This window comes from Patiria miniata, unplaced genomic scaffold (assembly GCF_015706575.1).
Source record: "Patiria miniata isolate m_02_andy unplaced genomic scaffold, ASM1570657v1 HiC_scaffold_3, whole genome shotgun sequence".
NCBI lineage: Eukaryota > Metazoa > Echinodermata > Asteroidea > Valvatida > Asterinidae > Patiria > Patiria miniata.
The window spans coordinates 27,228,162-27,252,466 of record NW_024037069.1 but is presented as its reverse complement, the minus strand read 5'-3'; the positions used below and the strand labels follow the sequence as shown (position 1 = coordinate 27,252,466).

Sequence of the window (24,305 nt, the reverse complement as noted above, 5' to 3'; positions counted from 1 at the left end):
CGGAAGTGTGCGCGTGGGGCACGTACATGTACATGCACACAAAGCACACGCAAGGGTCGTTGAGGCTAACGGCATAATACAACTAGTGCATGTAGAGTGTATCGTACGTTTACGTGCTTAGTCCATGGGAAAGTGTTTAAGTACAGGGACAATGGGAAACACAATAGGAAGTCCTCAGGCGTATAGTAAAACACGACTGTGCGTGCGTGATGCACTGTGTGTGATGGGCGGCGACGCGAACCTCGTTTCTACGTTAGGGAATTTTGGGGAAACACACTGCATCGTATCACGTATACGGGTAGCACGACCTCGAAATTAAATTCATCAACACGGAATATACATGTACAGAAAAGAGAAATCAAGTTCTGCGAATTAACTTGCAAAAATGTTCTTTCTCTATCGGTGTTTTCTTGGCATTTTTACGATGTCTAATCCGACTAACTTTGTACGACCACGATAATAGATTGTAAATTGTATTTGTAAATCATCGATCATTCTGTCACGCCATAAACGCGCATGTGCGGCGATAGTGGTACGCGCGCGCGTGGTACATGAGCCACGTGACGGGCTTTCGACCAATGGGAATGGGTGAACTGTCTAAGGTTTTATGAGTACATGTATGTGCTAAAGTTGAACAATATTATTTAAATATTATTCCTTTTTAAACAGAGGAAATCAGCCAATCTTTAGAAAGTTTCACTGCAGAAAGTCTAGGTAGAAGTCTGAAATAAAAAAACCTCGTCAACAACGCCTGTGATATTTGAACTGCCACTGACACGCTTTCCAGAAATTGTCGTTTAATAACGGCGTAATTATGCATTGCCAAGATGGCAAGCAATTTTGAACAAGCAATTTTGACGCCATCAAGGATTCTTAGGTTTCCTTAGCAACCGTAACCACGTTGATTCGCTATTGCCTTGCGAATAGACAACTCTTTGGTTATTGCGTGCCTATAGCCAGTAGATACCAAGGAATTGGTCGTATCGATCCATTTTTTGTTTACCTGATGAAGTTCGTGTTGTGGAGTAAGAAGTGGCGTGATTCCGTGTCTTCGAGTGGAAGGGAAGGACGATGGGCGATTTGTGTGTTTTTGACCACAAAAATGGGGGAGGGGTTGATCCAGTTGCCAACTCCTTGGTAAAAAAAGTTGAGGATGTATCCTGCCCATCCCCACGGGATATATTTGGTTGACTAAAAGAGGAAGGCAATTGAAGAGAACTGATGAACCAATTCATCGGCAGAAAAAAAAGTGTTTTCATGTAAAATTTGGGTACAACTTCAATATCATATTTTCAGCTTTTATTGCCTTACAGCGGCTACACATACTGCAATCATTTCCACGCGTGATAGTTAAAACTCAGTGTAAGGAAAATATATTTGTGTTTATAGATCGCTAAATGTGCTATACCAATCGTGCTGAGGTATTTCAGCTTAACTGAAAACGTCGTGAAGAACTGAGGAATAACTGTTTCAAGACTAAATGAAAATATCATTCTATAAAAACAATTTTCATCAGCAAAAGTATCTTTCTGAGGGTTCTTTTGGAGAAATCCAACAAGAAATTTGTGAAGGTGTCACTCACAAAAAAATAGTGACGTTTCACTGCTACGCTAGCAGCTTCTTTAGACTGGCAACCCATACCAATCGCCACCGTCCCTTTATAGCTGCTTGAAGCTGCCGTAGAGGGCGTGTAGGGTAACACCTTCACACATTTCTTACTTGATTTGTCCAAAAGAACTTTCCGAAATATTTTGATAAAGAATCCCGTTGAACTTATTCAAAGAAAAAATTAACAACAGATTATCTTTTGATACTGAAGTCCTTTTAACCGCGTTTTGCGAAAGTGATACTAGGTACCCTTGTAACAAAAATTATCAGTAAAGAGGCATTGTGGCCTCCACACCCGAAAATGTCATGTTTTGGATGGTTTACTTATTATATTTTAAACATTTGGTTAAAGAAACCAACCTAAATGTCTTACCGTTCCCGAAAAATAAGAAAAAGTACCGGTTGTCTACATCGGACAAATCGGAGTGCGCACACGTTTTTCCTGTCGTTTTCATTCAATGTACGCTACACGTTGTGTGTGTCACATTAATTACACACAGTACTAATGCAAAAAGGTTTTCTTACACATCCGCAGAAGGCGAACACTTTACGGCTGAAATCAAAATTAGCATTGTTGTGCCACAGTAATAGATTGTGAATTTGTATTGGTCCATCATCGATCATTGTGTTGCATGTAGGGCGATAGTGGTACGCGCGCGCGTGGTACATGAGCCGCGTGACGGGCTCCCGACCAATAGGAATGGGTTAACTGTCTTAAGTTTTATGAGTACATGCAGGTGTAAAAGTTGAACAATATTATTTAAATATTGTTCCTTTTTGACCAGAGGAAATCAGCCAATCTTTAGAAAGTTTCAGCGCAGAAAGTCTAGGTAGAAGTCTGAAATAAAAACCCTCGTCAACAACGCCTGTGATATTTGAAATGGCACTGATCTGTTTTCTAAAAACTGTCGTTTAATAAAGGCGTCATTATGCATTGCCAAGATGGCTGCGTGGTTTTCATTAAAATCAGAACAAGCAATTTTGACGCCGTCGAGGATTCTTTTTTTTTCCTCAGCAACCCTGACCGCGTTGATTCGCTATTGCCTTGCGAATAGACAACTCTTTGGTTATTGCGTGCCTGTAGTCAGTAGATATCAAGAAATTGGTCGTATCGATCCATTTTTGTTTACCTGACGAAGTTCGTGTTGTGGAGTAATTCCGTTTCTGCGATTTGGAAACGGGCGATGGACGATTTGTGTGTGTTTTTCTTTTACCACAAAATGGGGGAGGGGTTGATCCAATTGCCAACTCCTTGGTCAAAAAGTTGAGGATGTATCCTGCCAATACTGTATAGATGACCCAAATGCTAGGTGACCCAGGTACGAGTTGACCTATTTGACCCAGGTACGAGTTGACCCAGGTACGAGTTAACCAAGGTGCGAGTTGACCCAGGCACAAGTTGACCCGTTCACTTCCTCCTTGAATAGTATTGTACACAAGGTTGCATTGCAGTCATGCGTTTGAGTTCGCTTGCTATGCCCTACCAACGTCGTGCCAACGATCATGTTGTCCAAAACTGCCAATCCTAAAATCAATCCTGATTTTTTTTATGACATCAAAATATGTAGGGCCTAGATACCAAAAACCTAACTGATGTTGTCAATGGGCATATAGCTTTGACATTTCATACAGATATTCGTCGAAGTATGCACAATTTATGACGTCATCATGACTCCGTCAGTTTGACAAAATACAAGGGTAGACAATAATTTTACAAAAAACAGCTTTTCACTCGTCAGTCAATAAATTGGGTCTTGAAAAGAATTCAACTTTCTGTCATTGTTTGGTTTTGGGGCTTTTTTGGCTAATCTCAAAAAATCAAACGATCTAACAAAACCCTGCTAAACAGCGCCCCCAAGAGGTAAAGTGAAGACCAAAATTAATGCCAGTATCCGGTTCGTTAGTGTGACGTCACCTCCAGCACTCACTGCACGATTGGAACCGGAAGTTAACGCAGCTCGAGCGTTTGCAGCCAATGGGCGCTAGTAATCAGTGGTGTGCGCGCGTGTATGACGTTTTTACTAACGAACCGGATACGCGTACAAGTGAAGGACAGCGGCGTGGCATGACCGTCATGTGACTAGGCGGCGATGTAGGCGTCTTCACTGCCGATATCCATACGGGGGTTGGAGATACAGGTGAAATCAACGATGCCTGAAACACCTTCAATGCAAAACAGGATGAGAGGTGTAAACAAACACACATAAAAGAAGAGTTAATAATGCAAGTTGTTCATTCCAAATCATAAAAAGAATATACCCTTTAATAATTATGCTCTCTGCATTTAGCATGAAAAGATATGCTTATGTGAATATCCAGAAACAATTTCATGTCGGAGTGATATTTAAGTGTCTGAACTTTTCGGTTTCCATAATTAGTATTTAAGTTTATTGAACCTAAGTATTATTTTTTAGAAATGGTGTGTTTCTCTGGTATTTTAACATTTTAACATTCTATTTCTTTGATGGGGGTTAAAAGTTCCTATGCATTATGGAAAAAAATGGGAAAACTCACAAGGTAATGCGTCCCATTTTGTTCATCATTAATTTTGTCTTGTACTTGCTCGATTTTGAAGATCATCCACAACCTCTTGTTGTAGTCGGTCAGACAACTGAAGCCAGGTGATTATAAATGTTGTAGTCGATAATTCTGACATATCGGTATTGAAACCAGGGGTTGTAAAACTTAATTGTGTTCGATAGTGACGTATGGGTAAACCAGGTTGGTTTTAAATAATTTGTAGTCAATTCTGACTTATGTGTAACCCTTACTCATGTTGGTTAGACAACTTGTAATTGAGCAGGAATTACGGTTGAATACTTGTCGAGCATGATTATTGGTAAACGAGGTTATCATGAACAGTCGAGCATGATTTGTTGGCAAACCAGATTAATTGATTACAACAGAATGGAAAGCGATTACGACATAACGTGTGGTAAAACTGGTTTGGACAAACAGTGTGTAGTCAATCTTAAGGTAGTGGGGAACCAGAATGGTTACAAACAAGTTGTTGCCGTTCACGATTTAATGGTAGCGGTGGTTACAAACAATTTGTAGCTGCTCATGACGTAGTGTAAAGTGGGTCTCCAGTGGAAGTAAACGTGGGGGATAAAATGATAACAGTAATAAGAAATGAAGTAACCGCTAACTGCGTAAGGCAGTTTCTAAATGGAAGAATCCAATCATCAGGTTGGCATGAGATAGCAAGCTTGGGGCCAAACTACGTTCTCAGTTTTCTCAACCAGTTTCGAGTTTTCGTAGCCGGCTACTATCACGATTGTTTCTTAGGTTATGTGCAATTATGGTTTTCACAACTGAAATTGGAAAATTGGAATACGTTAATATGGCCGTTCCACGGATAAGACTTTATCGTTCATTCCAGAGACAAGTTGGCAATTTGGCATTCGGATAACACATTATTGTGTGGGTTACAGGCTTATCCATAGTATGTTGTAACATATCCGGACACGTAGTGCGAAATCCAAAGTATTGTGGAATGTGTACTTTTTATGTCAAGATATATTGCATTTATTCAAGGGTTAAGGGATAAGCAGTAGTTAGCTGCTCACATGTCTTGTGGGTCTCGCAGTAGCGATTGCAGGCTGCTAACTCCATTGTTTAAGGTTAAGTAACCCTGAATAGGAGATCGGGGTGGGAGGAGGGTCATTGACTGTATCAAGCGAAAACCAAACCGAAACTGAGCGGTCTCTGTGCCTTACTCTGGCATTGCTCGTGCTCTGGGGACTTGAGCAATGAACTCTTGACCGCCTGACAACCGACATAGACCAGACTTCAAGGGCCCAGCGCTCCAGTTAGGTCGCCCATATAACTCTAGACATTTCACAAGTGCCGTGTTGTGACCTCTCACAAAAGGGCTTGCGCTAGAGAGTGCAAACCGTGTTCAATCTTACGATAATTTAACTGCCTTACCCTTATTCATTTAGGAACTAAAACATACAAACAATTCAAAACCTACCTTTACATTGTCCAAGAAATTTCCGCAGCATTTGCCAAGCGATTTAAAGACAGACAGCAGATCCCCACCATGTTGTCAAAATCGTTTTATAGACTTGTGCGTAAGGCCTGACGTCATGATGAACTGATTCATTTTCTTAATATAAAAAGTCAATCCATGTAGAAGGAAGAGCTGTGGGACATTTTCCTTTTTTTTGGTTTTCCAGTGGCTGTGTTTTATAATTTTATTTAGGGGTTTTATATTGGTTGTGTTTTATAATTTTATTTAGGGGTTTTAAAGGGGATGTGTTTTTTATATTGGTTGTGTTTTATAATTTATTTAGGGGTTTTAAAGTGGATGTGTTTTATATTGGTTATATCATGGTCCACTTAACGCTGTTATGGGCTTGCATCTCTCTTGCTAATGTATGTTATTTCATTTATTTGCTGATGTGCCTAATTGTTTATTCTAATGACGTCCTGTTTTATTTGTTTTTTACTTTACTTGTTTCAATTGTTGGACATTTTATTTTATTTTTTTCCAGTGGATGTGTTTTATTATTTTATTCTGATATAATTGTACATGTTAATTATGTTCATGTTGTCGTAATATTTTGTAGGATTTTTTATACCGCATATGCGTTATTAATTTAGCATGCTGTTATCTTTTGTATTGGTTTTTATTACTTTATATTATTTGCTTAAACAATTAACTTTAATTCATGTTTATATTTTAATAACTGTGTATTTTTTTAATTTTAATATTACCTCAATAATTGGTTTATAGTCTTAATTTTTTTTTTTTCAATTTATGGCTTATGGTGGGTTTTTTTGTTCAGGTCCCTCAAGGAAAGTAGAGTTTGACTTGAGGAGGCCACCCTGTTTAAATACGACTATAAATGAATAAATATAAAAAGTAAATAAATAAAGAGAAGTTATCTTATTATTGTCTATAGTCAGATTCCGTCTGTTCAACGTTATAAGCACGGCCGAAAAAAACAGAGCTGACTCATTACGTTAAGGAGAATACACGAGAAAGTGTGGATTCGTAATTTAAGAATTCACAAGGCGCGAAGCGCCGAGTGAATTCGTAAATTAAGAATCCACACTTGCGAGTGTATTCTTCGACTTAAACCATTGCGTCAACAGAAGTATTGGAAAGAATGTTGCAACCTGACGCCACTTTTTTCATCATAATTATATCGTCTCAATGAAGGTCATTCGTTGCAAAAAATGATGATAAGACATGGATCTGGGACTGAGAAATGTTTCAAATTTTGTTAGGAAATACTTGAAATGACTCTCCATAGACTTCGAACACAAGCGCAGAAGTGGCGTCAGGTTGCAACATTTGTCCCTGGCAATGCGTATAGCATTGCGTATCGCCACACCCGTACAACCAAGTCATTTTGTGTGTATAGGCTCTTTACGACAAAATGGATAGTTCAGACGATGATTTATTTCTGACTAAAGTAGTTTTTGCAGTGACGGCGGCGAATGTGACGGTGAAGATGTAATAGTAATTTTCGGAAAGCAAATTTTCACGCAGACGGTCCTATTCAGGATCATTATGGAGAACAATTGTCCGACGTGTTCAAAGTGTGGATTCGTAATTCCGAATCCACACTTTACTAAAGATTCGTTGTTCCGAATCCACACTTTGTGACCAGTGTATATAAGAGATTCGTAGATCCGAATCCACACTTTTAACAATAGTGTGACGTCATAGTAATGGTTTAATCACTCATTTAACCTCTTTATCAATTGTTTACGTAAGGAACTCTTAATAATTAAAAGATGAAGAGAAGGCCACTAATTAAACGAACAGCTTGAAATTTGTTGTTCCAACACTGACATTGACTTTAATTCTACTAAACAAAATCAAATTAGCGATTGGAAAACACGTAACTACAGCAAAATGTGAATAAATAGGCCCATATTGCTTCCATTCGCTTCTTAAAATTATGCCACATTGCATGTACAGGGTGAGCTAAAAAAAAAAACCACCGAAACCCAAATGTCGGGACCATTGTTTTAGTGCAGTTCTGCATGTAGCACTTTCAAACTCTCGGATATGGCAGCCCAATTCATTAGCTTTCTTTTAGTATAAGAAACATTCATATCAGTCATGTAATTTTTACGTTACGGAATATAAAGTTCTGTCCACGGATCACAAAAAGGTAAGTGTTTTTTTTTCAGAAAAACGAATAAAAATCACAGAGGGATGTGTGTGAATCGGTTTCGTTTTGCTTGAAAGAACCCACACCTTTTTCATATCCTAGATTTTGAAAGTGCTACATGCAGAATTTCACTAAAACAATAATTCCGACATTTTGGTTTCGTTTTTTTTTTTTTTTTTTTTTTTTTTACCTCACCCTGTATATGTGCCAGCTTAAAGTGGTGATTCACTGCCATATCTAAACTACGAAATATTATATTGCTGTGAAAAAAAGTGTCGTGCGAAGAACCATTAAAAATTTACTTAAACCACATAACATAACTGTGGCTGGTAACCTGTCGTAGCAGCGAGCGAAACGTTTTTTTGTCATGTGTGTCACTTTGACCCGGAAAAAGTGTCCATTGGATGCGTTAAAAAGAGAGAAATTCTCGGCCGTAATCGCCGAATAGAGCCTTGAATTCAGGTCAATTGGATTTATTTTTTTTTAGAATGTGCATGAATTTTAGCAATTAATCTTCAATTTAAAGGTTTTTTTTCCTCGAAAAGAAAACATCCACCCACAACCTTCCTCCAATTACCCGGTGACACAACTCTGTTTTCCATAAATCTTGTAGGAACTGAAAACTTGCACATAATGCGGAACCCACTTCTGAGTTGTTCAAGAAATATCAACATTTGCCGAGACGACGGTCCTTGATCCCCGCCATGTTGTCAATATCGTTTTTCGTGACTGTGCACTGTAGGCCTCATTTCTTGTAGAACTGATCCCACTTCTTAATATCAGGGGGACAATCCATGGACCACGAGGTGAAATGTTGTTATTTAAGTAGCCAGATTCATTCTGTTCTCTCTAGACTGTTCAATGTTATTAGCATTGCTGAAAAACGAAGTTGTGTTGTTACCGGCTTCCTTTTGATCCAAATGAAGAAATGTCGTTGCGTGCTATTAAAAAACATCGCTCATTCATTAAACGTCCTTTACGTCGTTTACGTACAGAACTGTTCCACTTAATTTCAAAAACAAAGATCAATCACATAACTAAACAAACAGCTTAAAATCTTGCGCTCCAACACCGACTGTGAATTTTAGTCTGCAACAAAATCAACAGTATTCACGATTGGAAAAACACGGAACTGCAGTGAAATTTGAATAAAAAGGCCTAAATTGTCCTTATCCTCTTCTTATAATTATGTCAATGTTGTCTGAAACCTTATCCCCCCAATTATCTAATTTTGAGGACCGAGCAATATTTAGATTTTGGTTATCCCCTTCTTCCCCACTCACCGGCACAAATTTTACGCCACTGACATTGATATGCAAGCTATAAGTAGTGATTCGCTGCCATAAACTATGGATATAACACGAAAATTCAAGAGACGTGCAGAGTACTATTTACAATAATATTGAACGGCAACATTCTATCGGCAGCAATAACTGGTAACCTGTCATAGCTATCGGCGAAATGTTTTCCGTTGTGTGTGTCAGTTTGACACAGAAAGGTGTTAATTTGACGTTGAAAAGTGTCAGGCAAAGTAGAGCCCTGGTCAATCTGACCATGAACTTTTCAGAGTGTATCTAGACAATGTTTATATATTATGGATGCTAACATACATTCTAATCTCTGGATCCAGCCATAGACCCGCTGATTCATTGAAACAAAATGTTGTATTTTTTGAGCGCCGTGTCAGGACACGCAGCATATGCCGTTGAAGAACCAACTGCTTAATGCATACGTACAACAAAAAAATGGTTTACGTTTATATTCTGCGATTTAAAATGTATACCGGATGGCCATGCCTGCGCCAAAACTTCTAACATTCAGAAATTAATTTGTTCGCAGCTGTTGCCCTGTTGTATAGTGCAATGTAAATGTTCCCCGAATTGTTACACCTTTGCTTCAACTTGAACCTTGTGTTAAGCGGCTGTCATATTATATTCAGCAATTAGATATTGAAATATGTGCAGAAACTGTCCATTCGTATGTTCTTCACGTCGGCTTCGTTACGGGTGATGTTATTCAACTGGCAAATCAACTCTCTGGTACCGCCTCGGCGCAGATTGAAGGAACGACATCCAGGGTCATCCCGGCACGCCGAGCCGCACGCGATGACACCCTTGGCCGAGAACTCCTTGATGACGTGACCGGTAAGGCAGTGGGATGAGGAGTGGGCGTCGGCGTAGGGTTGCAGGCAGTACATCGTGGGCACGGCAAGCGGAGCGAGACTCTGACAGATGATGCCCTTTCGAAAACTGCACAGAGTGTCATCCATCAGATTGAAACTACGCCGCATTTGCATACAATCGAAACCAACTCCCCCAGTTGGTTCTCCTGGTGCCCAGTTGAGAAAGTTGCATTCTCCTTCTTCACCAGACTTCACCCACTTGCCTTCCTGCTCCTTGTCATTACATCCGATCCAGAGATCCTTACTCTTTCCGTACATTTTATAGATGAAGTTTTGTTCATCCATGAACTCTGGAATTACTAAGGCAGTGCCTATCTCCAAACAGGCTGCATCACCTTGGTCCCACGTCATACTCTCGTTCAGGAGTTGATAGCAAAAACCTCCGAATCTCTGCTGGCCGGGTTGGCAAGCCTCGGCGTGAAAACACGCACACATGATCGCAATATTCAGCCAAAGTAACTTCATCGTGCGACCTGATTTAGTAAGTGTTAAAGATAAACAATAATATTTCAAGATAATTCCTGTTTTCACCGAGGATATGCAACAGCCAATCGTCAGAAAGTCTCACTGCAGAACGTCTCGGTAGAATTCGAAAATAAAACCCTCGTCAACAACGCCTGTGATATTTGAAATGGCACTGATCTGTTTCCCAGAAAATGTCGTTTCATAACGGAGTCATTGCCAAGATGGCTGCGCAGTTTTCATTAAAATCATATTAAAGCCGTGCCCAAGACCCAACGCTTAGATCTGGCTACGTCCTCGAGTTAGTATCTGCCCACGTCATCGTAAGACCTAGACATAGCCTCTGTCTCTGATTAAGAAATTTAGATGCCGTTTGTGATTCTTTGGTTTCTTTGGCAACCGTAACCACGTTGATTCGCTACTATAGGCGCATAGACAACTCTTTGGCTATTGCGTGCCTATTAGCCATTAGATAGCTAGGAAAAGGTCGTATCGATCCAATTTTGTTCTGCCTGTTGAGTTTCGTGTTGTGGAGTGAGCACTTGCGTAAATCCGTGCCACTAGTGGGGGATGACCAAAAATACTAAAACTTGCCAGACCATGGAAATTCGATAAAACGGGGAAAGGCTGGGTTTATAGAAACCACGGGACACAAACAGGATTTTATGCTTTTGAGTGCTGTTTAAACCAAGCCATTGTGGTTGAAAATGCCCACAGAACTACAACGGAGGTTGAAGCAATTGAGTGTCATTTCCTGAATGCAGACCATTCCCCTGCTTGATTGAAGGAATCAAAATGTTGTCTTTTCTCGAGTTTCAGGATGCTTCACCTTCGTAAAGAGAAGTACTTGCTTGATGTCTCCGTGCAAAAATATCATTACGTTCATACTGTTATTTAATGTACATTGAATGATTATACCTTCGCCAGAACTTTGTGTTAAGCGGCGGTCATACGCTTAACATTTAGAATTCAAAATATTTGCAGCCGCTGTCCAGTCGTATGTTTTTCACGTTGGCTTCCTTATGGGTGATGTTATTCAACTGGCAAATCATTTGTAGTTGGTGCCTGCAAGTTTTTAATCAACTTTTATTTCATTGTTTAGTGTTTGCTATATTGTTTTAGAGCATCGCAGTCTATATTTGAGGGGGGGGGGGGCTACAACGGTAAGAACATTACGTTGTAACTTAGAAAAACCTTAATTGATACCAATTAACGATCTCTTCAATTATAATATTTCTGAAAAAAACACCCACAACCTTCTTTCAAGCCCTCGGCGATTCAACTCTGCTTTACTCAAACTTTTAGGAACTAAAAAATGCAAACACTATACAAGACCTATTTACTTTTGCATTGTCCAAGAAACAGCAACAATTGCCAAGCAATTTGGAGACGAACGTCCATTATCACCGCCATGTTGTCTAGTTCGTTTTGAAGACGGTGCGCTAAGCTCGATTTTATCATGTAGAACTGATCCCACTTTCATAATATAAAGAATCAGTTTACGTAGAAGGAATTAAAATTTTGATAAGTATTATTTTAATAGCCAGGTTCAGCACGGACGATTTTTTTTGGCCCGCTTCCTTTTGTTTCAAACGAAGAAATACCTTAATATGATATGAAGAAACATCCGTCAATCACTAAACGTCCATATGTCAGTTGTTTCCGCTTAATTTCAAAATAACGATAACAACTAAACAAACCCCGCCATGTTGTCAAGTTCGTTTTCTAGACTGTGCGCTCGGCCTGATTTTATGTAGAAATGATCCCATGTTTTATATAAGGAAATCAGTCCATGAAGAAGGAATTAATGTTCTAGTGGTTTTTTTTAAATAGCCATAGATTCATTCTGTTCAATGTTATTTGCACGGCTTGGCCGAAAAACAGAGTTCGCCATTTTTGTTGTTGCCAGCTTTCTTTTGATACAAATGAAGAAATATCGTTGCGTGCTATGAAAAAAACATCGCTCATTCATTGAACGTCCTCATCAGTCGTTTACGTACGGAACTCTTCCGCTTAATTCCAACACAATGATCAAACCAATAACTAAACAAACAGCTTAAAATATTGCCCTCCAAGTCCGACTTTGAATTTTAGTCTACAACAAAATCAGCAGTATTCACGATTGGAAAAACACGGAACTGCAGTGAAATGTGCATAAATAGGCCTATAATACAGACTGTGTTAATTCTCTAATTTTTATGTTTGTTACAGTGCAATATTTGTGCAAGTTTAGAGTGGTGATTCACTGCCATATCTAATCTTCAGAATGTTATTACCGTGCATCAACTGCAGAAAACCATATACAATCAATTTAAACTACAAAACATGTTGTCTAGTAACCTTTGAAAAAACATCGCTCATTCATTAAATGTCCTCGTCAGTCGTTTACGTACGAAACTCTTCCGCTTAATTCCAACACAACGATCAAACACATAATTAAACAAACAGCTTAAAATCTTGCGCTCCAACACCGACTGTGAATTTTAGTCTACAACAAAATCAACAGTATTCACGATTGGAAAAGCACGGAACTGCAGTGAAATGTGCATAAATAGGCCCAGGTCTGTATATAGACTGTGTTAATTCTCTTCTTATTATTATGTTTGTTACTGTACAGTACATGTTGTGCAAGCTTACATGGGTGTTTCACTGCCATATCTAATCAACAGAATGATATTACTGTGAATCAACTGCAGAAAACCATTTACAATCAATTTAAACTACAAAACATCTAGTAACCGGTCGTACACATCAGCGTAAAGTTTTCTGTTCTGTCGCGTGTGTCATTTTGACCCGATAAAGTGTCTATTTTGACCCTGTAAAGCATTCGACCAAATAGAGTCCGTATTCTGGGTCAATCTGACCAGGGACTTTTTAGAGTGAATCTAGCTACTGGCTATTAGTTTCCGGATCCTCCCCTACAGTCTGATCTCTGTATCTGCCCATATCCACCTGAAATGTTGTCTTTTCTCGAGTGTCAGGACAGGCTTGAACTTCGTAAATAGAAGTACTTGCTGAATGTCTACGTGCAAAAATATCATTACGTTCATACTGTGATTTAAGGTACATCGAATGATTATACCTTCGCCACAGCTTTGTGTCAAGCGGCTGTCATACGCTTAACATTTAGAATTCAAAATATTTGCAGCCGTTGTCCAGCCGTATGTTCTTCACGTCGGCTTCATTACGGGTGACGTTATTCAACTGACAAATCAACTCTCCGGGGCCGCCTCGTCGCAAATTGAAGGAGCGGCATCGAGGCTCATCCCGGCACGCCGAGCCGCACGCGATGACACCCTTGGCCGAGAACTCCTTAATGACGTGACCGGTGAGGCAGTGGGATGAGGAGCGGGCGTCGGCGTAGCGTTGCAGGCAGGACATCGTGGGCACGGCAAGCGTAACGGGACTCTCACAGATGACGAAAATTTGATAGGCGCAGTCGGTGTCATCCATGAGACCGTTTCCATTACGCCACAGTTGCATGCAATCGATATGACTATCTCCTCCATTTGGTTCTCCTGATGCCCATTTGAAAAAGTTGCATTCTCCTCCCCCACTAGACTTCATCCACTTGCCTTCCTCCTCCCTGTCATTACATCCGATCCAAAGATGTCCCGCACTAACATTCCCAGTGAACATCTCCCAGATGAACTGATGTTCCTCCAAGGAGTCAGGAACCGCCAAAGCAGCGCCCATCTCCGAGCAGGCAGCATCACCCTGGTCCCACGTCGTTCTCTCGGTCAAAAGTTGATAGCAAGAACCCCCGAATCTCTCCTGGCCGGGTTGGCAAGCCTCGGCGTAAAACCACACACACACGATAAAAACACTCAACCAAATCAGCTTCATCATGCAACATGGAATCGTAGGCCTACGTTAAAGTTGAACGATCTTGCAATGAATATTTCAAGATTTGTTCAGATGAATAGAACAACTAATCGTCTGAAAGTCTCACTACTGATCGTTTACATAGAATTCTAGAATGAACCCCTATTGACCATTGACAACGTCTGTGAAATTTGGAATGAATCAGATCTCTTACCAAGCCGTGTTGTTTCATTCAGCCTGACAGGAGTTAATTCTAAGATGGCCGAGTGGTTTTTCATTAAATTCAGATTAGGACCGTGTCGAAATCTGAGCTACGGCTAAATCCATTGTGTCAGCATCTGCCCACGTAATTGTAATTGTAAGACATAGACAATAACTCTGGACGAGAAATTCAGAAGCGGTTTAAATTTTGTGTTAACCTTGATATATACTTACGTTTCCACAGCAACCTTAGCCATATTGGTTGGCTATTGCGCGCCCATGAACAATTAGATAACAAGGAAGAAGGGTCGTATCGATCGCGTGTGTTCTACCTGTTGAGGTTCGTGTTTTGGCGTAGATTCTAAAACCTTCAAAACACAGGTCTGCTGTAAGCAAATCATCGATTGGGTCGTAATAGAAGTGATATCATGAACTGATTGGTCAGCAGAAAAAAAGACAATTGTTTGCGGGCTACTTGCGTATAATTTTTAAAACATCATATTTATTGAATTACAGTTGCTACAAAAATACAACTTCCAACGTGTCTGAATGGTTGAAACCCGGTAAGGAAACTGTACAGGTTTTTTTTTTACTACAAATGATCGCTGCATGCACCATACCAATCGTACCCAGGTATCTTCGCTGAACTAAAATGGTCATGAAGAACTCAGTTTCAAGACTGAAAGAAAACTCCATTCTCTTCACGGGATTTGCACATTTTATGTTAGGTTTGGTTTATATAAAACATCTTCTTGGAGCCCAAAATGGCCAATAACAAAAGGTACGAGTTGACCCAGGTACGAGTTGACCCTGGTGCGAGTTGGCCCGTAAGCTTCTTAACCTGGAAAAAAGGGTTTTTTTTGGCCAGAAATGTTGGTTGCGTGATATGAAGAAACTTCACTCATTCACTAAACGTCATCATCAGTCGTTTACGTACGGAACTCTTCCGCTTAATTCCAAAATAATGATCAAACCAACAACTAAACAAACAGCTTAACATCTTGCGCTCCAGCGCCGATGTGAATGTTAGTCTACAACAAAATCAACAACATACAAAGAAAAACACGGATTTGTAGTATAATAAAAAGGCCTCATTCTCTTCTTATAATAATGCTAATGTCATAGTACATGAATGTGCAAGCTTAAAGTGGTGATTCACTCCCATATCTAAAATATAGAATATTATTACTGTAAAAAAAAAAAAATCAGGTGTCGTGTGCAGAGAACCATTTACAATCAATTTAAACCACAAAACGCATTTTGTCTAGTAACCTGTCGTACACATGAGCGTAAAGTTTTCAGTCGCGTGTGTTCGCTCGTATCCCCCGCCCTGCAAACAGGACGCTAGGAAGGACCGATGAATTCACGCTCTGATTGGATAGATTTTGCGTGACCTGAGACCAGCAAGTCATCACGACCATGACACTGCTAAGTTTTAAACGGCCGATAGGACTGATTCATTACTCTTTTTATCCAATTCACAAATGCTTTGTTTTCTTTGAAAAACGTTATAATGTAGAAAAATCTGTAAATCTTATATGTGTTGTAAATTTGCGATTCCCGTCACTTTCTCAGGGTCCATTTCAAATTCACGAAGGGTCAATGGTTGCATTATGCGACACTCAAATTTGTCCACATAGTCCGCAATGAAAAAGAAATCACATCCGGTATGGAATGTGTGTGCATTTACTGCATTTCTATGGGGAGTTTTAGGATAGCATTTGCGCGCATTGTCTAACTGTGGTCTTGAACAGCTGCAGCCAGATGCTTTATATATAGGTCGTAGGTCACTTCCTTCACAAGATTATGTAAAGCTCATCAGCCCTTCCCAGCGCCCTGTTTGCAGGGCGGGGGGATACAAGCGAATCGCGTGTGTCATTTTGACCCAGAAAAGTGTCAATTTTGACCCTGTAAAACATTCATTCAAAGAGAGTCCGTATTCCGGGTCAATCTGACTAACGAACTTTTAAAGTGTACCTACATACTATAGCTAGAAGTATCCTGATCCTCCCCCTACAGTCTGATCTCTAGATACGCCCATATCCACCTGCTTGATTCAAGGAATCAAAATGTTGTCTTTTCTGGAGTCTCAAAAATGATTACGTTCATACACTGCGAATAAATGTACATCGGATGACTATACCTTCGCCACAACATTGTGTTATGCGGCTGTATAACGTTCAGCATTTAGAAATCAAGGTATTTGCAGCCGTTGTCCAGTCGTATGTTCTTCACGTTGGCTACCTTACGGGTGATGTTATTCAACTGGCAAATCAGCTCTCCGGGGCCGCCTCGTCGCGTGTTGAAGGAGTGGCATCGAGGCTCATCCCAGCACGCTGAGCCGCACGTGATGACACCCTTGGCCGAGAACTCCTCCATGACGTGACCGGTGAGGCAGTGGGGTGAGGAGCGGGCGTCGGTGTAGCGTTGCAGGCAGGACATCGTGGGCATGGCAAGCGGAGCGGGACTCTCACAGATGACGGACTTGGGACCCCAGCAGACATCGTCATCCATGAGACCGTTTTCGTAACGCCACAGATGCATACAATCAATATGACTATATCCACCACTTGGTTGTCTTGGCGCCCAGTCAAAGAAGTTGCATTCTCCTCCCTCACTAGACTGCATCCACTTGCCTTCCTCCTCTCTGTCATTACATCCGATCCAAAGATCTTCAACTGTAACAATCCCTGTGAACATCTCCCAGATGAACCGACGTCCCTCCAAGGAGTCAGGAACCGCCAAGACAGCGCCCATCTCCGAGCAGGCAGCATCACCTTAGTCCCACGTCATTCTCTCGGTTAGGAGTTGATAGCAAGAACCTCCGAATTTCTGCTGGCCGGGTTGGCAAGCCTCGGTGTAAAAGCACGCACACACGACCGCAGCATTCAGCCAAAGCAGCTTCATAGTGCTTTAACTGGAGGCAGGGCCTTAGATGAAAATCTCGTCGGCAACTCCGGCGATATTTATAACGGGATGGATGTTGATCACACACTGATGTTTCCACGAGCAATAACCGAGTTATTTAGTAGCTGCGTTTTATGGCTGCGTGGTTTTCATAACACTCCCGGCAAGATCGTGTCTAAACCAGTCGCCTGCAGCTAAAATTGTATTATCGATATGTTCATCGTTAGCATCTGCCCAAGTAAGTGTAATATACGATGACCTTGACAAACGCGCTGAAAAAAAAAAGAAATTTGAACGCCGTCTATGATTCTTTTATTTGGGGGGGGTGCCTTGATACTTCGTTAACAATCATTGGCGGTTCTTGTGATGGAAGCGGTGATGGAAAACGACAGTCCTTGAGAACTCTGTGGCAATTTCAAAAATGTCATCTAGAACACGAACAATAAAGCCCATCGCAGTCGCAGAGTCAGAAATCGATAAGGAAACGGCACCGCACCGCGTGCCAAATGAGGCTACATCCGGCGGTATCAAGCACAGAATTCCTCGCAGTATTCACGGTCTGCCAGATAACTCTTACAGGTATTGCAAATGCAATAGGACATACTGTTTCCTTCATACCAGTTTGAAGAATTATTAAAAGTACTGCAACCACCATGCTGTGTCCTTCATAGCATATGGAGCAAAGGATAAGCTTGCGGCTTCAAAGGCTGAACAGTATAACATACAATACCCTTGATAAAATCCAATTTCCAGGGCTGTAGAAAAAAATGAGAGAAAAAAATAGAAAAACCTCATCCACACACTCATTTGAATTATTACTTCAGTTTGTTTGTATCTTTTGTTTTTAAGATTTCGAAGTCATTACTTTTGTTCTTTGATGGTGGTGACATAACACTAAAACTTTGAACAAACCCTCAACGCCTATGTTGTTTATTACCTGTAGGCTGTACCTACTCATTTTTGAAGAAAAAAAACACACCCACAACCCTCCTTCAATTTCAAGGTGATTCACCTCTCTATCCCTTATTCATTCAAAATGAACTGGGAAAAAGCGCAAAAACAGTTCAAAAGCTACTTTGCATTTTCCAAGACATAGCAACAATTGTCAAGCAATTTGGAGACTTGCGTCCATGATCCCCGCCATGAGCGGATCCCACTTTTCTTATAAACGGCAGTCATTCCATGCAGAGGGAAGTAACATGTTGTTATTCTTTAGCCAGATTCGTTCTATCCAATGATATTAGCATGGCCGAAAAACAGAGTTTGGCAATTGTTTTATGTTGTGCCACCTTCCTTTCGATCCAAAACGAAGAAATCACGTATTCATTCAACTTCCTTATCAATCGTGTACGTAATATATTCTTCCACGTCATGTAATTTCAAATTATTGATAATGCCAATAAAGTAACAAACAGTTTAAAATCATTCGCTCCAAAATTGACTGCCAATTTAACTTTACGACAAAAGCAACAGCATCCACGATTAGAAAAGCAAGGAACAGCATGTTAAATGTGAATAAATAGGCTTGCACTGTTCTTGTTCGCTTATTATAATTATATTATTAATATTATTGTACATACATAATGTGCCAACTTCAAATGGTGATTCACTGCCACATCTAAACTACTGCGAAAAATCAAGTGCGTGCCGAAAACTTTTTACAATTACCTTAAACTACAAAATAAATTGACTAGTAACCTGTCATAGCCATGAGCGAAACGTTTGTGTCATTTTGACACAGAAAAAGTGTGAAATTGACGTTGAAAAATATAAGGCATAATAGAGCTAGGATTCCGGGTCAATCTGACCAGGGACTGTTTAGAGTCTATCTAGCTACTGGCTAGAAGTATTTAGATCCTCCCGCTACAGTCTGATCTCTAGATCTGCCCATGGACCCGCTTCATTCAGGGAATCAAAGTGTTGTCTTTTACTCGAGTCAGATTAGGACGCGCTACATCTTTTGTTCGAGACCCACTTGCTTGATGTTTACGTACAAAAAAATGGTTACCTTCACCTACTTCGATTTAAATATACACCGAATGGTTAAACCTTCACCACAACTTTGTGTTAAGCGGCTGCCAGACATTTATTCTTTAGAAATTGAAATATTTGCAGCCGTTGTCTAGCCGTATGTTCTTCACGTCGGCTTCGTTACGGGTGATGTTATTCAACTGGCAAATCAACTCTCCGGGGCCGCCTCGTCGCAGATTAAAGGAGCGGCATCGCGGCTCATCCCGGCACGCCGAGCCGCACGTGATGACACCCTTGGCCGAGAACTCCTCCATGACGTGACCGGTGAGGCAGTGGGATGAGGAGCGGGTGTCGGTGTAGCGTTGCAGGCAGGACATCGTGGGCATGGCAAGCGGAGCGGGACTCTCACAGATGACGGACCTGGGAACCGAGCAGACATCGTCATCCATGAGACCGTTTTCGTAACGCCACAGATGCATACAATTTATATGACTATATCCACCACTTGGTTCTGCTGGTGCCCAGTCAAAGAAGTTGCATTCTCCTCCCTCACTAGACTTCATCCACTTGCCTTCCTCCTCCCTGTCATTACATCCGATCCAAAGATTCCCAACTGTAACAATCCCTGTGAACATCTCCCAGATGAACTGATGCTCCTCCAAGGAGTCAGGAACAGCCAAGACAGCGCCCATCTCCGAGCAGGCAGCATCACCCTGGTCCCACGTCATACTCTCGTTCAGGAGTTGATAGCAAGAACCCCCGAATCTCTGCTGGCCGGGTTTGCAAGCCTCGGCGTAAAAACACGCACACACGATTGCATTCAGCCAAATCAGCTTCATCGTGCGTCCTGATCGATTTGTACGTGTTAAAATTGAACCATCTGATAATTATATCAAAGCGAATGGAACAACCAATCGTTAAAAAGTTTCACTGCTGACATTTTAGGTAGAATTCAAAAACGGAGACCTCATGGACCGGCGACAGAGTCTGTGATACTTAAATTGGCACGGATCCCTTGTTCATACCAAAACCGTGTTGCTCCATCCAGCAGTAACGTACGTTAATTGCCAAAACGGCTGCGTGCTTTTCATTATTTCAGATTTCAGATTAAGGCCGCATAATGGCTCATGGGCAATCAATATGGCGAAGGTTGCTGTGGAAACGTGACGAAGATTAGATCGAGGTAAACACAAAATCTTTAACGCATCCGAATTTATTGTCGAGAGCAATCGTCTCGGTCTTGCATTGCAAACTACGTGGGCAGATGCTGACAATGGATGTAGCTATAGTGATGGGCGCCGAGCTAGCTCTGGACAATAAAGTTGGATGAGCTAAACTTTGTCACGTTACCTTTAATCGTTTTGATTTGCTATAGCTATCCAATGAGTCATTAGATAGCTTAGAAAAAGGTCGTATCGATAGAGCGTGTCCTAACCGAGGAGGTTCGTGTTGTGGCGTGAATTCTAGAACCTTCAAAACGCAAAGCTGTTGTTTAGAGTTCCCCCGAAACTAGATGTTGTTTTCAAATTGCTGTTTTCTCGGCTAGCAAAAACATCTGTCGCTTTTGTATAAGATGCGCCCATATCCGCCTACTTGATTCAAGGTATCAAAATGGTGTCTTTTCTCGAGTGTCAGCACAGGCGGCATCTTTCGTCAGAGTACAACTTGCTTGATGTCTATGTAAAAAAAAAGAAATCTTTGCGTGTACTGCGATTTAAATGTAGACCAATATACCTTCGCCACAATGTTTGTGTTCAGCGGCTGTCAGACGTAGGGATATAGGGATAGGAGAAGCACAATGATGTGCCCCCTAGTCCTTGGCAGACCCAAAATAGCCTGGTCCTGATAGGGTTACCGGTTCGACCTTTGTAGTTGGTGCCTGATTTTTTTTTATCAACTTGTATTTCATTGTTGAGTGTTTGCTATATTGTTTTAGAGCATCGCAGTCCATATTTGGGGGAGGGGGGGTTACAACGGTAAGAACATTACGTTGTAAGTTAGCAAAACCTTAATTGATGCCAATTAACGATCTCTTCAATTATAATATTTCTGGGGAAAAAACACCCACAACCTTCTTTCAATCCCTCGGCGATTCAACTCTGCTTTACTCAAACTTTTAGGAACTAAAAAATGCAAACACTATACAAGACCTATATACTTTTGCATTGTCCAAGAAATAGCAACAATTGCCAAGCAATTTGGAGACGAACGTCCATTATCACCGCCATGTTGTCTAGCTCGTTTTGAAGACGGTACGCTAAGCTCGATTTTATCATGTAGAACTGATCCCACTTTCTTAATATAATGAATCAGTTTACGTAGAGGGAATTAAAATGTTTGATAATTATTATTTTAATAGCCAGATTTAGCACGGACGATTTTTTATTGGCCAGCTTCCTTTTGATTCAAACGAAGAAATATCTTAATATGATATGAAGAAACATCCGTCACTCACTAAACGTCCATATCAGTCGTTTCCGCTTAATTCCAAAACAACGATCAAACTAACAACTAAACAAACCCCCGCCATGTTGTCAAGTTCGTTTTCTAGACTGTGCGCTTGGCCTGATTTTATTTAGAACTGATCCCATGTTTTATATAAGGAAATCAGTCCATGAAGAAGGAAGTAATATTTTAGGGTTTTTTTAATAGCCATAGATTCATTCTGTTCAATGTTATTTGCACGGCTTGGCCGAAAAACAGAGTTCGCCATTTTCGTTGTTGCCAGCTTCCTTTTGATCCAAATGAAGAAATCTCGTTGCGTGCTATGAAACAAAAAAACATCGCTCATTCATTAAAAGTCCTTATCAGTCGTTTACGTACGGAACTCTTCCGCTTAATTCCAAAATAATGATCAAACCGATAACAAAACAAACACCTTAAAATCTTGCGCTCCAACACCGACTGTGAATTTTAGTCTACAACAAAGTCAACAGTATTCACGATTGGAAAAACACGGAACTGCAGTGAAATGTGCATAAATAGGCCTATAAGGCCAAAAAAAATATACATTCGGTCTCTGGTCAGACCAAAGTTCCGGAATTGACGCGGGGACGCGGCTTTTTTTTTTTTTGGCTTTTTTTTTTTTCTTCAAGCTTGGATTGTACAGACAAGGTGGGGTACTATTTTGCCTTTTTGGTGTCCTCATGTACATTGGTGTCCTACATAATTTGCCTTGGTGCTCTCAATCATTTGCTTTGGTGCAATTTCCCATTCCTTGGTGCTCTTTGGTAAAAAAACATTTTGGAAAAAAAAAGGTTGACGGGCATGATTAAAATCGACGCGCGCGCTGACCAGAGACCGAATACTTTTTTTTGGCCTAATACAGACTGTGCAAGCTTAGAGTGGTGATTCACTGCCATATCCATTCTACAGAATGTTATTACTGTGAATCAACTGCAGAAAACCATTTACAATCAATTTAAACTACAAAACATGTTATCTAGTAGCCGGTCGCACACATCAGCGTAAAGTTTTCTGTTCCGTCGCGTGTGTCATTTTGACCCGGTGAAGCGTCTATTTTGACCCTGTAAAGCATTCCACCAAATAGGGTCCGTATTCCGCGTCAATCTGACCAGGGACTATTTAGAGTGAATCTAGCTACTGGCCATAAGTTTCCGGATCCTCCCCTACAGTCTGATCTCTGTATCTGCCCATATCCACCTGAAATGTTGTCTTTTCTCGAGTGTCAGGACAGGCTTGAACTTCGTATAGAGAAGTACTTGCTTAATGTCTACGTGCAAAAATATCATTACGTTCATACTGTGATTAATGTACATCGAATGATTATACCTTCACCACAGCTTTGTGTTAAGCGGCTGTCACACGCTTAACATTAAGAATTCAAAATATTTGCAGCCGTTGTCCAGCCGTATGTTCTTCACGTCGGCTTCGTTACGGGTGATGTTATTCAACTGACAAATCATCTCTCCGGGGCCACCTCGTCGCAGATTGAAGGAGCGGCATCGAGGCTCATCCCGGCACGCCGAGCCGCACGAGATAACACCCTTGGCTGAAAACTCCTTAATGACGTGACCGGTGAGGCAGTGGGATGAGGAGCGGACGTCGGCGTAGCGTTGCAGGCAGGACATCGTGGGCACGGCAAGCGGAACGGGACTCTCACAGATGACGGACCTCGGATAGCTGCAGCCTTTGTCATCCATGAGACCGTTCGGTAAACGCCATAGCTGTATACAATCGCTATAAACACCACGCGGTTCTCCTGGTGCCCAATTGAAGAAGTTGCATTCTCCTCCCTCACCAGACTGCATCCACTTGCCTTCCTCCTCTCTGTCATTACATCCGATCCAAAGATTCCCAACTGTAACGATCCCTGTGAACATCTCCCAGATGAACTGATGTTCCTCCAAGGAGTCAGGAACGGCCAAAGCAGCGCCCATCTCCGAGCAGGCAGCATCACCCTGGTCCCACGTCATTGTCTCGGTCAGGAGTTGATAGCAAGATCCCCCGAATGTCTCCTGGACGGGTTGGCAGGCCTCGGCGTAAAAACACGCGCAAATGATAAAACCACTCAATCGAATCAGCTTCATCGTGCAACCTGAATCCGCACGTGTTAACGTTGAACGATCTTGTAATTAAAGTTTCAAGTTTTGCGAGGAGAAATAAAACAGACGATCGTTTAAATGCAGCTTTTGAAATAAAAGCCTCGTCGACAAAGCCTGTGACTTTTCAAATTGCACGAATCTATACGCAGACCACACACAGCATTCGATGAGCAATTACAGGAGTTACTTAACTGCCAATGGCTGTGTGATTTTCATTACGCTCTGATGAAGGCCGTAGGTTTAAAAAAAACGGCACCCATAGGTATTATGGCTGCGTCCATCATCAGTGTGTTCGCACTTAGTAGACGAGAGACAATAGCTCCTAAGAAATTTGAATGCTGTGTATTCATTAGGGGGAGGGGCTGGTTGCCTTAATACTTTGTTCAGTTTCCATACCAACCTTACCCATACTGATTGCCTATTGTGTGTCCATCAGTCACCATTATATTC

At 41.1% G+C, this 24,305-nt stretch overlaps 3 protein-coding genes across 3 annotated transcripts; all 3 read right to left on the bottom strand.

Moving 5' to 3' along the window:
• Positions 1–12,450: 12,450 nt before the first annotated feature.
• On the bottom strand, positions 12,451–14,408 carry LOC119738621 (C-type lectin-like). The gene is made up of 2 exons (XM_038213527.1): positions 13,126–14,408; positions 12,451–12,726 (listed from the first exon to the last, which is right to left on the bottom strand). The coding sequence occupies exon 1, from the start codon at positions 14,233–14,235 to the stop codon at positions 13,513–13,515; it is 723 nt and encodes a 240-aa protein (XP_038069455.1). The 5' UTR covers positions 14,236–14,408; the 3' UTR covers positions 12,451–12,726; positions 13,126–13,512.
• A 4,434-nt stretch (positions 14,409–18,842) lies between these two features.
• LOC119738078 (alpha-N-acetylgalactosamine-specific lectin-like) lies at positions 18,843–20,522 on the bottom strand. Its single transcript, XM_038212804.1, has one exon. It carries the CDS (start codon positions 20,127–20,129, stop codon positions 19,413–19,415), a length of 717 nt encoding a protein of 238 aa, XP_038068732.1. The 5' UTR covers positions 20,130–20,522; the 3' UTR covers positions 18,843–19,412.
• A 2,081-nt stretch (positions 20,523–22,603) lies between these two features.
• Positions 22,604–24,104, bottom strand: LOC119738077 (perlucin-like). The gene has a single exon (XM_038212803.1). The coding sequence runs from the start codon at positions 23,838–23,840 to the stop codon at positions 23,112–23,114; it is 729 nt and encodes a 242-aa protein (XP_038068731.1). The 5' UTR covers positions 23,841–24,104; the 3' UTR covers positions 22,604–23,111.
• Positions 24,105–24,305: the final 201 nt, after the last annotated feature.